A 15282-nucleotide genomic window follows, 5' to 3' on the forward strand; every position below is an offset into this window, starting at 1 on the left:
CATTGTATGTATGTAATAAGTTCACTTGAAATCTCATCTTATTATTCATACACATGCTCTCCAAAATGATCCACTAACAGGACAGGAATGCACAATATGCTCTTTAGTAATAACACAGATGTATGCAAACCTCACCCAGTGTCAGCTCTTTATATGAAGGCAGGATTTAAACGGCAAAAAACACAGCATACTAGAGAAAGGAAGAGAAGTTGTGTCCAGTCAACCATGAAGAGGGTAGACATCTGCTCCAAAGTCTCTGACAGACTGATTCCAATAACACAAGGAGAGGACACTCCACCCTTCCCTCCTCTGGGGAGCTGGGAAAGGGGTGACTCTTCTGCTCCTTGCTGCCTTGCGGGCTGAGAAGAGTCCCAGATGAGCAGGCTCTGCCTGGAGGGATAAGTCGGGGAGGCAGTGAGGGAGCATGAGCTTGAAGACAGGAGACTGGGTGGGGCCATGGGCTCACTCTTCTCTCTGGACCCGAGAGAGTCAACAGCCCGAGGAAAAGGGTATCTGGAACACAACTCTGCCCCATAAAGGGAGGACTCTGAAAAGAGCGAACAGTGACAGGCTTCTCAGGAAGCGGCAGGAGCTGTGTCCTGAAGGAAGCTGCAGGAAAGCACTGGAGGACTTCTGTGGGGTGGACTTGGACAGCCAGACGATGTCCCTAGCCCTTCCAACTCTGGGATGCTTTGAGACCAAGGTACGATGCTGTTTCTCATCTGCACCATCTCGCTGGTCCACCACCTGGAATCCTAAGCAACTGATTGCATCCCAGAGAGAAGGGTTGGTTACAGGGACACTTGGACACGGTGAACTGTAAACAAGATGACAGTGTGGTTTCCTGGAAATACCGTGGGTCTAGCTGGCTCCCAGTGCCGTGTAAGGAGACTCTGAAACATCGGCCTCTCTTAGCTGGAACTCAGGAAAAATGGGACCGTTTTTCAGAATGTATACACTTCTTTAAAGCCCTTCACACCCCATCCATGAGAAGATGAGGAGAGAATGGCACTCTAGAGTCCTTGATTGGAGAAGTGCCACCTCTCTGCTTGTCTGTTCCGTGTGTCCCAGATACCAGCTGCAGATAGACCTCATTAATTCCCTTACTAATTGGATCTGCTTTTGCTGAGACCGACCTGAACACATACTTGGAAAATTGCATATTTTTAATTGTAAGACAATTACAAATTTAGCAGCAGCTGGTGTGCATGCGTGCGTGCGTGCATGTGTGTGTGTGTGTGTGTGTGTGTGTGTGTGTGTGTGTGTGTTGGGGGTAGATAAGAAAAAAATCCATAATTATACTATTAAACCAGTGGTTCTGGTCTCAACCTTCCTAGCGCTGCAACCCTTTGAAGCAGTTCCTCGTGTTGTGGTGACCCCCCCCCCCCATCAAATTATGTTCATTGCTACTTCATAACTAATTTTGTTACTGTTGTGAATCATAATGTAAATATTTGTGTTTTCCGATGGTCTTAGGCGGCCCCTGCGAAAGGGCTGAGACTAACTGTGCTGCCCTATACAGTGATTAGGGTGAACCCTCATTTCACAAGTGTAAAAGCATAAACATACTTGACCAACTGAAATTTACTTTCAGTGACCATGGCCATGCCAGTTCTAATAGCAAGGTGGCCAGTGTCAAACAGTTGGAGCAGGATCCAGAGGCCACCAAAGGGAACCTTGAGGTGCTGAAGACAACGAGGGGACAGGGCTGTCTCTGTGGCCGTACTTTCCCAACATAGCCATGGGTCTTTCCCTAGCCACCACAGCTCCTGAGCAGCCTCCAGCTGGCCATGGTACAGGGAATAGGCTGAGAGTTGAGAGTAGCTTGCTTGGGAGCAGCCTGGGGTTCTATCCCAGCTCACTCCACAGGGGAACCATGTAGAGGGGACAAGAAACCCAGCTCGTTACCTTCCTGCCATCGCCAGACAGTGATGGTGTGCTCTGGATCCACGCCCACGGACACCAGGAGCTTCCCAGTTGCACTGAAGTTGACGTAATTCACCCCCTTGGAGTGGAAGCACCGCAGCATGGAAAGGGTGTGTTTGGTCATGGCATCCCAGATGTGAATCGAAGGCGTTGTCCCTGAGTGTGGGAGAAACAGCAGAGATGGTGGCCCTCACTGCTGGTCTCCCACTGAGGGCTCTTCCTCAGACAAGTGGTTAGGGGTGTCACAGCTACTGGACATTAGAGACATCTAGTCTGACCTGGCCAAAGAAAGACATTAAGAAACGTGCTACTAAAGACAGAACATACGGACATCCATGGTTGACACACTTGTGGAGGATTTTATTCCGAGGGAACCGGTGAGGACAGATTTGTATCTGCAGCACAAGCAGATACAACTGGCAAACGACACACCGACATGACCTTGCTGTGTGGATCTGAGCTAGTCACTGCTGGGACAGCCGAACCTGTGTTGTCCATGCTGTCTCCTGCAACAGTGGGCAATGGCAATGAGGAAGTCGGGAGAAACAAGAGCGGTAAGTCACCTTCCTAACAACCCCGGTAAAGCAGGCTCCAAACGAAGTTTTAAAACGAATGTGGCTTTGATGAAAACAAGCGAGAGACTTTTGTAAGAACTGCCTTTGACAGTTCTTTGACAAAGTAAAAAGAAGTATGCAGGTGACTTTTCACGAGTGTGCAGTTCACATGTGTGGCTGGTGGCTTCTCGGGGAACGGAAGAGCCAGGTCTGCAAGCTGCACTGCACGCTTGCCAAGCACTCATCAGCTTCAAGACATGGCCTTCACTTACACCTGGGGTCCAGTCCACAGGGAAGAGGACCATCTACTTATTTAACCGTCTGGCCGTGTCTGATGTTTATGGTCCTTCAGAATCACCAGTCACTACATGTATCAACTCAAGTTGCACAGATATATTTAAGACTCAAAAAAAAAAAAAAAAAAAAAACCCTGCAAAACAACAGCAACAAAACACCTGAGACATCAGGAAGAAAGGGTCTAAGTCACCCCCTCTCCAGAGAGTGCTGGGTCTATAGTGTATAGGCCAGAGCCTTGTACAGCCACGAGAGCCAGTCCCCAGTGAGGAGCCTACCTATCTGGCTGGTAGCCACCACATTTCTGTATTTTGGGTGCTGGTTCACTGTGAGGCAGAGGATGTCATCCGTGTGCTCTAGGTAGAAGCTCTGGCTGCCTAGGAGAGAGAAATTGTGGAAGGTGAGTAGTGGGATCTCACAGCGGGTCATGGCTGTCGCAGAGCTGAATGGGGAATCTGGACATGCCTTATAAAAGATTAGGTTTTTAGAAAACCCAAACTCTCATTTTCAGAGTTGTCCTTGGGGCTATGGGGGATCCTTTTTTTTTTTTTTAAATTCACATGTTCTGATGTAGGTCTGGAAGGAGAAAAACTGGTACCCATTCCTGATATAACCATAATCTACCTGAGCCTTTCCCACTGCCTGTGTGGGTCCAGCACACAGATCAAACACAATGCTTTCAGAGACTATAATGATGAAGTTCAAGTTCCCTCCTCCCCTTGGCACAAGATGGATGTTTTCTCAACACCCACCTCCAACCTGAAAGAGAGGGCAAGATGCTGAAGGTAATGCCACAGCAAGGCACGAGGGGAACCACCTGGGGAGTCCCTGCTAAGAGGAAGCTAACCACCTGGGGGCTGGATGGGAGCTTGGATGGCATGGCACAGGTCCAAGCTTCATCCCGAGTCAACAGATTTCCCAGGAAGCAGAAGGAAGGGTAGGAATACTTTGCAAAGTGTACTTCCCAAAGGGCCATTTAAAAGCCACTCAAAAGCCCAAGAACAGACTGGGGAGCAGCAGCATTAATAAACATGGGGATACAGTTCAGTGCTCTTAAAATGCCGGCATGTGCCTAAAACACTGAGAAAACACGAGAAGTCTCAAAGCCTTCTTTCCCAAAAGGGAGAAAGATCAAAATAACCCCGTGATTGTACTCTCCAAATCTCCACATAACTACACAGTGAGTCACAGTGAGGATTCATCTGATCTGGCAGTGGAGATGTGGATTTGGGTCTGTTACACATTTTCTGTTTGAAATGTTTCCTTCTTTTTTTTTTTTTTTTTGAGACACCTGGCCTCAAAATCACAGAGATCTACCTGCCTCTGCCTCCCAAGTACTGGGATATATATATATATATATATATATATATATATATATATATATATATATGTATATGTGTGTGTGTGTGTGTGTGTGTGTGTGTGTGTGTGTATGTATATATATACATATATATATAATATGAAAAAATGATGTTTCCTTTTAAAGCTTTTATTTCTTAACTGAACTCATGGCTAGAGACACTGAGTGTCTTTGTTAATAATGTACTCTTTGTGAATACTACTTGAGTCAAAACAAACGGGGCCTGTGGCACACACTTCTGATTCTGGCCGTCTGGATACAGGGGGACCATCATGTGTTTGAGAACAGAAGCCCTTTGCTTTGCTCTTAATTTCCCTCTCTGCCTTATTCCTCATTTCTCTGTTTCCACCCCCCTCTTTCCCCAGCCTTTCTTTCCTCTCACCACAGAGGAGCTGCTGGAAGCAGGTGGCTCCCCTCCAGTGCCTACGGCATGGTCAAACCAGGCTGCGGCCAGAGAGGCAGGAGGCCTGGACTCAAGACACCAGCCCGGAAAAGGGTAGAATGGCTCAAAGGGAAGAAGCTTTAGAGTGTCGAAAGAGTGGGAAAAGATTCAGGCAGGTGTGCGCGGCCGCGTCTCCCAAAGCTACCTGTGGAGAGGTTCTGTACAATGCCCGCAGCCGCTGTGTGGAAAATGATGTCGGCACCATCATTCAGGTAATGCAGGTTGTTCCGGCAGTCAAATCCTCTGTAGCCAAACACGTGGTCCAGAGCCAGCTCCTGCATGCACACACACGGAGGCCACCCTTAGAGGCCAACAGCAAGGAACGATGCCACACTGCACACTGCATAAATAGCCACACCTGTCACAGGAACGCTATGTGACAGATGCCACTCACGGAAGGCTCTGGACTAGCTGAGGACGGGACAGAGCCCTTTATTTAGCTCCCTGAAAGGTTAGGCGACAGTGACTTCCCTAAGGACGGCCTCCATTGGTCACCCATGAATGTCGCATCTATGCACTGGCAGACATTCTCTCCTCAGCTCAGCTGAGTAGTGGCTCAGGGGCTGCATGAAAAGGTATCCCAGGCAGCTGTGACTGGCGAGGCTGCTGGGCGAGCTGAGGCCATGCCCGATGTGTTGGTTATAACTTGTCCTGTGAAACCACCATGCATTTGCATTTTCTCAAGCAGCTGGACGCTACTCTGGATCCATATTTTATCTTTTGTCTTGTCCTCTGTGACCAAGAGCAGTGGCTGATTCGGATCAATTCTTGATTCCATTCAACATGCTTACACTGGGCTCCTCCATGCCTGGCCCTGGGTTAGCTCATGGGATATAAGGTTTATGGGCCCCACTTCTCCAGCTTCCCCGGTTCCAGTGTTTCTGAAGTTTGCCAACTGCAAACATCAGATGAGCTCTCCTAAAATGTCACAGTGCTTCTTTACTGAAAAGCGTTCAGTGCCTTTCGCTGCCTCTAGAATAAAGCCTTCCCCAACGAGCCCTCCCCACACACTCAACCACCTTCTGAGCATCCGGGGCAAGCTGACTGACACTCAGCCCGTTTACCATAAGTTTTCCTAGTGTTACAACTTGTTTTCACCTGGGAAGCCCTTCTTCCAACTAAATGAATCTCTGCTCATCCCTGATTCTCCCAAAGTGTTTCCCAGGAATGTACGGAACATGGGACTGTTGTTTTAACATTGGCACAGTGGTTGCACCTTTCTCTATTTCAGCCAGCAATTGTGACTCCGCAGTTACTGGCCTGCTTCTCTGGCAGCAGCAGCCTGGCCACTCAGGTTGCAGCCTGGCAGGTCACGGCCTGGCTGGAATTCTGTTCCCATGGTCACTGGCTCTGCTGCTGCCGCTAAAGGGAGCTTTAAATAAATCTCTATCATTGTATTTATAAATAAAACCTGAGGCAAGGCTGAGGTGATGATCTGCTAGCTCAGAGGAGGTAAGCAGCACCTAGCTAGCCTTCTTTCCTCACTGGCATCCCTCAAAACGTGTGTCCTTCTCTCGGCCAAAACAGAAAAAGTCACGCCACTCCAAACTCCGCCCTACTACTTCCTGTGTCTTCCTTTACCTCTTCTAGATGCCCTCTGATGCTCTATGATTACTTCCTATCAAACTAATTGCTAATGCAGCCTCCTGGCCCAAGGTTAATTTTATTTAATTAATGTAAATGCAAACTCGGGGTTCCCAGTGTGATCAAATATCCCCCAACATGGGACATGATCAATTGACCCAAGTGTGGGCAATCAGAGAGTCTCCTGGAAATTTAGAATAGACATTGGTAGGCTCAGTAGTTTAACCATCTGAAGATCTGCCAACTCAGGGGCTAAGAATCATTGCTAGCTTGCTATGTGTAAGACAGTAGTTCAAGAAGTTTTTAGAGAAAAACACTTCAGGCCCCACGAGCCCCTGCTTGACAGAAGACTGTCACCATATGGTTTATGATGGCCCTTCTACTGCTGGACCTGTCTTCCCTGAAACTGAGCTGAATTTCCTGACTTGGGCTATCTTCCAAAATAAATACCTCAAAAAAAGTTCCTTTTCAGAAAACAAACAAACAAACAAAAAACCCCCTCTGGCACCAGTGTGGGTTTAGAATCTAACAGCAGAGACAGACAGACCTGTGAGAAAGACAAGGGAGTGTGTGCTGGGGTCTGTGGAACATGGGGAGGATGGGTCGGGAGGAGGGACATTGTAAATGAAGGTCCTCCACAGATATCTGATCCCAGAGAAAGGCCTGGAAGAACTAGTGTGGGTAAATGAAGAACTGAACCACAGGACCTCGAAGCCCAAGACCATTTGAGAGCATTCGATGATGAGGTTAAGGTTGGAGATTTGAGCTAGGAAGGTCTCTCTGGTTGAGGTTTTTCAAACTATAAACATGACGCTCACTGGCAATGCGGGAATATTTTGGGTAGGAAAACCAGCATAAGGCATGAAAGATCTGAGGTTTGAGGAGAGGACCCTGGGGTGGTGAAAACACAGACTCACTGGAGCTGATCCCAAAACTAATTGCTAATGCAGCCTGGACTGGTGACCTTGGGAATGGGTGGGTCCCTCTCACCCCTAAACCAGAGAGCTCTCATTTGCAAATGAAAGTCACAGTCCCCCAGCTCATGTGTGAGAACTGGCTGAAAGCCTTTGGAGGAAGGAAAGTGAGGTGAGAGATGGTAAAAATGCCACCAACTTCCTTCTTGTCCCTAAAAAGAGGGCTTTAACCTCAGGTGGTGGAGTGTATAGGGCAGCAGAGCCACGTTTAAGGACACAATGCATTTTAGAGTTAGTGATGATTGATAAGGCTTGGTGATAGGACTGAGGGAGAAGGAATGGGACCTGGTAGACACAATGTTGATCCCAGAAATGGGGCAGGGGAAACAATGCCATACAGAATGGAGATGGGGACACAAGGGAGCCAACAGACCCATCTGAGTTCATCTGATGGGGTCTCTAGCTCGGGCGAATGAAGATGGGCCTCTGGCAGGGTCAGAGCATCAGTAATTCGATAAGAGCACGGTCATGTGACCTCCTCACCTCAACCAGCTTTTTCTTTTTGATGATGTTGTTCTTCTGGAGTTTCTCAGGCTGGGGAGCTGCCCGGCTTACGGGTGGTCTGAAACAGAAGTCAGAGGAAGCACAGGGCTGAATAGGAGCCGCAAGTCCAGCAGCTCTAGAGCCAGGGCCAGAGGAGGTCCTCACTCCGCCCCCCTCCAAGGACGTGCCACCTGGGGCTGCTGCCACCTGGGGCTGCTCTGTGTGGCTCTCCCCCTCATCCCACTAGGGATCTGACCTGCCGCAGGCGTGGGTTGGGCTCACAGGGCAGAGTTGGGCTTCTTGACACTGCAGCAGCACCTGCATAGCATCGGTCCCGCTTCCCCCATACCCAACAACATCCTGGGATCCGGGGAAAAGCCGTGGCTAGAAACTGAGGGTGAGTGAATGTGTGAGAAAGAAAAGGCCATGTTCTCTGACTTCACTGGCCATTTCTCAAACAGGAATTGTAAGTGTTCCTCAGAATCAGGTGGGCAAGAGCCTGGCCTGCTGTGCCTCAAGACTGAGAAGCCAAGGTTTGGAACAGATCCCGAGGCTGCGTGAAAAGTACCCAGCTGGTCCAGCCATAGAGAAGGGCAAGAAGGAAGAAAGGATGAAAGAACTCCTGCCTCCCACTCTGCCCCCAAACTCAGGGTTAGAGTCCATGTCAAGCTGCCATCTCTACACCAACGTTTGCTTCTCCTTTCTTAGTTTTAGGGAGTGATACTCCCAAATTTAGCTAAGAGATTTTACTTGGAGGAAACCCTGAAGGACCCCTGCCGGCGACATTGGGTTCCTTCGGTCAGACTTCTGCAGTCTTAGGGAAAGTAGGGGATAGGGGGGTGGTGGGGATCGTCTTGCCCCAAGTCCCACACTCCCAGCCAGTGTTCTAAGGAAACACAAAGAGAAAGAATTACCTTGATCCCCTTGGAAGCAGAAAAGAAAGCAAAGTAAGAACTCAGTACAGGTTAGAGCAGAGTCAGCAAGCACCTCACTCATGCACAAGCATTTCCCAAGGGGACAGACATTCCTGTGTGGCACAAACCATGCTTCCCCAGCATGCCAACCAAGAATTAAAACAGACGGGAAAGAGTACACCAGGCTCCGCGCTCAGAAAGTCAGACCCTGGCATCTCTGGGCAAAGGGCACTAAGCACCTACAGAGTGGGGAGAGAAAGGGAGGCCCTGTCAGTGCTGCCTGCATGCTCCTGGCTTCATGCCTGGGGACTCTGCTTATTGTAAGAGTGCTGGAAGGAGACGCGGTGTCAGAAGAACAACAGCGTCCTCTTGAAGGTCTCAGGGAGTTGTGCACAGTGGGCTGCTTTGTTCCCAAATTAATTTTGAGTCATAATTTAGCCTAATAGCTCTCAGGTTTTCAGTAGGTCAGCTTGCTGGCTGGAACAGCTAATGGATTTTGTGCAGGGGAAACAAGGTACCTTTATTTTCTCAGAGATTCTTCCATCAAAGCATGTTATGTAATCAATCATAAGTGATAATTGGACCAAATGGCATTAAGATGGGGGAAGGGCATCTCCACAAATGACCCCCTCCCCCCAGTTGACATTATTCCCATGGAAATGAGCAGAATCTTGGGGTGGGGCATGCCAGCTCCCACAACAGACACTTCCTGCACACTCATTATCACCTCCCGGGACATCTGCTCTTCCCTCTGTTTGAGTCAGCTTCCAGACAAGACCCGTGGGCTTCTTCCTTTGCCTAAGAATGTTTAAGTGTGTGACCAAAGCAAGCCAGGGGGCTGCAATGGGAGCAAGAGTGTGCTAGAACGTGGCTTATAACTTCCCGTTCAAGACAGGGCTTGGCTCCAGGGTACACACAGGTTGTATAATACAGAGAATATTATACAGGATAGAGTATGCATACAAGCGCAAACACTGTGTATATATACACACGATTGTATATATACACAGAAAGGCAATCCGATGCTTTTTGTCATCCTTGTTTTCAGCTAAAAACAAAAACAAACAAAAACAAGCCCCTGGAAGCTCCAGGGGTAAAGCAGTCTCAGAGTGTGCCTCTCTTAGTTCACAAGCACAGCCTCCAGCTGCCTCGTTTCACAACAGAGGACGGGAGGAGCAGTGGGAGGAGGCCTGCGTGGGGCAGATACAGCTGCTCCCAGCACCCAGCCTTCCGGCTCCGGGACTCTAATGACACTGAGCACTGAGCGTCCATGGAACACCCGAGCTCATCCAGAGTGCTGCAGATACTTACTTGACAATTCCCTGCCTCCAAAGGAAAGCAAGTTAAAACACAACACAAGCATTAAAGCCTCTTTCCAAGCATCTATAAACAGTGTTTGAAATATCAGCCGTGGGAGGAGCTGCCAGAAACTTAAAGTACAGCGGAATGCTGGTGGGTTAGAGGATTTTTTTTTTTTTCAGGACTTCTAAATCCTTCCAGATTTAGATCCCACTGGAAATGCCACTCTGAGAAACTCTGCTGAGGCAGAAACAAACAGAGGACACGAGAGTATTCACTGACTTTTCGGTCCAATATGCTTCTTATAGTTGGTTGTTCCTTTTGGCTCAGGCTGAGAGAGCCAGGCCAGTGAATGCTCCTGGGTGCCGTAAGGGACCCAACAGATTGAAGAAAACTGCAGAGGTGACAGGGAAGGCCAGGATGTGAAGGGATGAGGAGGTAATGCGGGCAGGAGGAAACCTTTGAAATGACTCAGAAAGGGAACTTCCATCCTAGGGAAGATGCTGAGGGAAAGATTCCCTCAAGAAAGCAGGATAACCCTGAGAGGAAGGGCTGGCAGGAGATCCGAGGAGAAGCTGTGTGTGACCTGTTGGGCACGCAGCCTTATTCTTGGGCCCAGTACTGGGGGAGGGGAAAAGGCTGCTGAAGATGTATCTTACATGTGGCACAATCTGTGGGCAGGGAAGGACCGCAGGATGGTCAGCGTAGTGCCAAGTCTGCTGCCTGCAGCCTGGATGCTGAAGGAAAAGCATAGACCCAGTGGATGTGTGGAGAGTTAATCCTGGTGCATATTCTTACCCCAGGAAGGCCCCCAAGGGAGGCCAACATGGCTGAATGTTCTTTTCTATTTCATTGCTTCCCTACCCCACCCCCCAAACAACAACAACAACAACAACAACAAACTGGTGCTGGGCGGAGAAATGGAGAAGGAGCAGAACACACAGTAACCTGAAGGGAAACTCCTGCAGCCCCAATGAGCCACTGTAGGAACTGAATGGAAAGGAAGGCTCAAAGAAGGAAGAGGGCTGTGGGGTAGGAAGTTCAGCTTCCCCTTGCTACAGAATACAAGCTTGAAAGGGTTTTCAGTTTTCTTTATTTTTTTTTTTAATTGTTTCTGTAGCCTGGCTAGCATGGAACTCACTCTGTAGACCAGGCTAGCCTAGAATTCAGAGATTGACCTGCCCTGCTGGACTACCACACTGCCCAGCATGCTTTTTTTTTTTTTTTTTTGCTAAACAATGTTCAATGTTAAAAGTGTTCTTAAAGGAAATGTAAATTGGTTTGGATTCCAGAATGGGCCATAAAGTGCTCTAAGAATTTTGCAAACATCTTGGGAAGTCCAGCCACTTTCATTACTTGGACCTAAAGTCCATTTTATAACTGATTTCCTACAAGGTCACTCCATGAATAGGATTCTGGGATTCGATGAACCCTAGGAACAAGACAGGATTTATAGATGTATGTGTGAAAGGAGGCGCATTTCAGAGAGGGGGAGGGGTAGAGGAGGGAAGAAAGGAGACAGATAGATGGATAGATGGATAGATGGATGATAGATAATAAATCTCAATGTTTAGATGTATATTTATCAATGTTTTAAGATTGACTCGGGTTTAGAGAAAGTATCCAAAGCTGTGGGAACTATATACTATTAAAACATTCTACTAGGTCTGTTCCTATGACTTCCAGAATTATCTAGGCCAGTGGTTCTTATGCTAGGACCCTTTAATACAGTTCTTCATATAGTGGGATCTCAATCCTAAGTTTATTTTTGTTTCTACTTCCTAACTATAATTTTGCTATTGTTATAAATCATAATGTAAATATCTGATATGCAGGCTATCTGATCTGCAATTCCTATGATCATGTGATCCCTTCGTGACCCACAGGTTGAGAACCGCTGGTCTGCGGGGTTGCTCAGTGGTGGACCACAGGATGTTCGGAAAAGCCCTGACATCTTGGAAATGCTCTTGCCCGAAGCCCAAGACAATGTGCCTGCTCTCCAGAGGGTCATGGATTCAGACGAAGGGCTGCAGGCCAAAAAGACAGCCAAGAGGCCCAGGTACCAGAGCACTGACTCAGCAGCTCTGCAGATTACTGAGTGGCGTCTGTACTAAGGCAAGGGATGAACAACGAAGGCCATGCCTGGAGCAGGGACAGGAAGGGAACTATGAGAGCTGAGGGAACTGTGCAGCAGGCTTTACTGAGCTCTGGAGCCAGCTGGCTTTCTGGAATGGAGCAGGAGTCAGCCCGTGTGATGGTGCCGCCAGCAGAGGGGATGGTTGTGAGGGAAATCCTGACTTCAGAACTGGCAAGTTGAGCATGAGACAGCTGTAAGACACTAATTGCAACAGGAGTCAGAGCTGTGGCGACGAGACCCATGAGATTAACCAGGGAGAAGGTGGAGGGTGGACACAAGGCAGCCAAAGCGGAGTGAAGATAAACAGAGGCTGAGGGATGGGAGGGGCTGGTGGAGAGGGAGAGTTGTACGTCTAAAGTTGTACTGCCTATTACAGTGGCTACTGCGCCATGTGGCTACTGAGCACTTGACCCATGGCTGCTCCAGATTAATTTGCACTGTAAGGTAAAACACACAGCAAGACTTCAGGACCTCGTAAATCTGGGTCTTTTTCTTCTGTTTGAATAGCCAAGGCTAGTCTTGAGTCTTAAATTCTCCTGCCTCTGTAGACCAAATGAAGAGATTACAGATGCACATTACCAAGCTCAGATGTAAAATAATTTAAAAGGAATGTAAACTTACTGACACTGACTATAGTTTGAGATGTTTTTCATATGTGGGTTTAACATATATTAAAAATAATGTCCCCATCTCAGAACCTTTTTAGTGTGGATTCTAGAGAAATCACATGTATGAACATCAGTTGAATGTGGGTCACACATTTCTGCCACCCTTCTTTTAAACAGAACAAAGCTGGAAGTGGAGCTCTGGGGACCTGGGAAGGGTGTCCTCACCATGCAGAAGACAGATGAGAAGGGACAGGGTAAAAGAACGACTGGGTGGAACCTGGATGAAAATGGACGACGGAGGAGAGAGAGGAAAAACTGAAGACCAAAGGCTCTGCCGTCCTCAGGAGGAAGTTGGAGGTGGGCAGAAAAGGCTGAGGCCTCCTTGTTGGCTGAAAATGTGGCTCCAACTACAGGGGATGGTGTCGGAGACAAAGGGAGAAGAAGTAGGGAGCATGGATGGATAGGAATCCAGAGTGGGCTCCACACGAAGGCCCAGTCTGAACAGGAAGAGGGACTCACATCCTCTGAGAAGAGAAAGGAGGCGGCGAGTGGTTTAGGCATGGAGGAAGGGAAGCAGAACAGAGGAGACAGAAAGGGCCGTCAAGACAGCGCTATACACATGGCCCTGTGTTGTCAGTGACAGAGCAGAGCAAAGCTGCCTGCCAAGGAGACCACAGGGTAGCAGGCAGAGTAGCAGAGGAAGGCCGAGTTCACCAGAGATGAGGTGCAAACACGTGCTCAGGGTAGAGGGCCTGACTGCAGCTGGCCACATGACGTCACTGGGCGCGGCAATGCACTGACAGGAGATTTTCTAGCCAGGAAAGAGGAGAGGTGGGTATAAGAAAACACGCAGGGGTGGCCAATGGGCCTGGGGCAGGAGTGTCTGAGCGGAAAAGTAGGCCAGGAGAGGAATGGTAAGATTAGGAGGGGAGAGGGGGAGAGGGAGAGGGAGAGAGAGAGAGAGAGAGAGAGAGAGAGAGAGAGAGAGAGAGAGAGAGAGAGAGGCGCTAAGCACTGGACATGCATGGAAGGTCAGCTATATTGGTGATGACCAGGCATCTAGGGAAGGGAGTTGGTGAAGCTACAAAGGGAGAATGTTGTAGGTGACGATGTCACCATGGCATGGCAGCAGGGCAGTTAGCTGGGTGACCATCAGCCAAACTCCTTAGCCGCAGGTAGATGTCAGGAGCAGAGGTGGGGAGGTGGGGTGGAGCCGGAGAATGGGTCTGCATGGATGACAGAGTTTAGCACAAACTTGGAAGGGGTGGGTGGGACAGAGCAGATCTGCCAGCTGTAAATCCATCCGGGGGCATCATCCGTGGGGCATCATCCTTGGGGCATCATGCTCCCACACTGCTCGGCCTGCTCATGCTGGCAAATGTCTCCTCAGTCACCATATTCTAACATAGCACAAGAGGGAGAAACTGTCCCTGAGGTCATGCAATCCCTTCAAATGGAGTCTCTGAGATATTCCGAGATCACAGAAAGACTCAAACCCAATCCGGTCACAGCTTTGAAAGAGGAGTCCTTGCTTAGTTTTAATGCTTTCATTTTCAATCCCAAGAGTAAGTGTCTTTCAAATAAACACATGGGAGGGTTTCCTTGGCACACTAATCATAAAAACCACATAGCGCTTTACCTCTGGGTTTTTATGCCTAGTCACCCTGGAAAAGGCTGGCTGCTCTATAATGTGTGACAGTTTTAATTTTATAAATTATCAGTTATAAATAGAAATAACGGCTTTGCTTCAGGACAATATAAAAAGCCCAGGGTTTTGCAGAAAGAAAACGTTTTATGAAAATATTATTACATTCACTTAAAAGGCAACTATTCAGTGTTTTGGTGATAATCTACTTAAACACAGGCCTTGGAGATGACTGATTCTAGCATTTCAGGGCTTAATAGATATTTTAATTTTAGTCTATTCTACCCACCTTCATAAGAAACAAGAATCTTGCTACATTCTACTTGCTCAGGGTAGTTACAGGGGCAGATTGTTCACAGGATCTGGGGTGGAGTGAGAAAGGAGAAACTGAGGCCACAGTCTTTGGGATCAGGGCCTGCTCTGGTAGTCACTCTCCCACCAGAAGGGAAAGTCTCTGGGAATCGGGGCCTGCTCTGATAGAGTCACTCTCCCACCAGGAGGGTCGGCTTAGCTCTCCTGTAAAACATAAACACGGGACTCCACACTAGCAAGCTCTTGAATACTATCCCTCTTCGCCAGCAGCATGGGATGCTGGATTAAAGGATCCTCCCTCCCAGTGGGGCAAGGCCAGCTCTCCGTGCTCCCTGTTTACTGGACTAGGCCTCAAGCGAGGACTTAGCAGTGTTCAGGGGTCTCACGTGGCCTGTTCTGAAGCACTTGCTTAGAGAGATTGTCAGCTCTTAGCAACAATACAAGCAGCACCAGCTCTGAGAGCAGCCACGGACCACGCAGGACAAAGGGCCTTTGTGAGTCCTGTGCAGCAGGAGGCTGTTCATTCACAGCTCACAGCAGCACCGAGGAGAACCTTGTCCTGCCTCATCCCGCCTTTGGCCAGCTGGAAATTCCCACACAGCTACTGATTAAAAGCAAAGCATTTTTTCGAAATTGGGGGCAGGTTCTCTCAGGAGATTTTCTTCTCCAAACATAGCATAAAAGGTTAGGGGGAAAAAAAAACCTGAGATTGCCTATATATGGTAATTTGTTTCAGCTCAGGGAAATGTG

At 48.5% G+C, this 15282-nt stretch overlaps 1 protein-coding gene across 4 annotated transcripts in view; it reads right to left on the bottom strand.

The window, feature by feature from the left end:
- The window catches only part of Eml6 (EMAP like 6), a 160438-nt gene that overhangs the window by 14820 nt on the left and 130336 nt on the right, over nucleotides 1-15282 (bottom strand). For 3 of the 4 annotated variants that reach the window (XM_038313523.1, XM_042054357.1, XM_038313533.1), the window contains exons 28-31: nucleotides 7618-7696; nucleotides 4722-4851; nucleotides 3053-3151; nucleotides 1909-2082 (exon numbers count right to left, since the gene is read on the bottom strand). In XM_038313523.1, coding sequence (XP_038169451.1) covers nucleotides 1909-2082; nucleotides 3053-3151; nucleotides 4722-4851; nucleotides 7618-7696 — 482 coding nt within the window. Of the gene's footprint in view, nucleotides 1-1908; nucleotides 2083-3052; nucleotides 3152-4721; nucleotides 4852-7617; nucleotides 7697-15282 lie in introns of those variants that run through there. The other variant, XM_042054366.1, reaches the window with a different exon arrangement.

Source organism: Arvicola amphibius, chromosome 1, assembly GCF_903992535.2.
Source record: "Arvicola amphibius chromosome 1, mArvAmp1.2, whole genome shotgun sequence".
In the NCBI taxonomy this organism is placed as follows: domain Eukaryota; kingdom Metazoa; phylum Chordata; class Mammalia; order Rodentia; family Cricetidae; genus Arvicola; species Arvicola amphibius.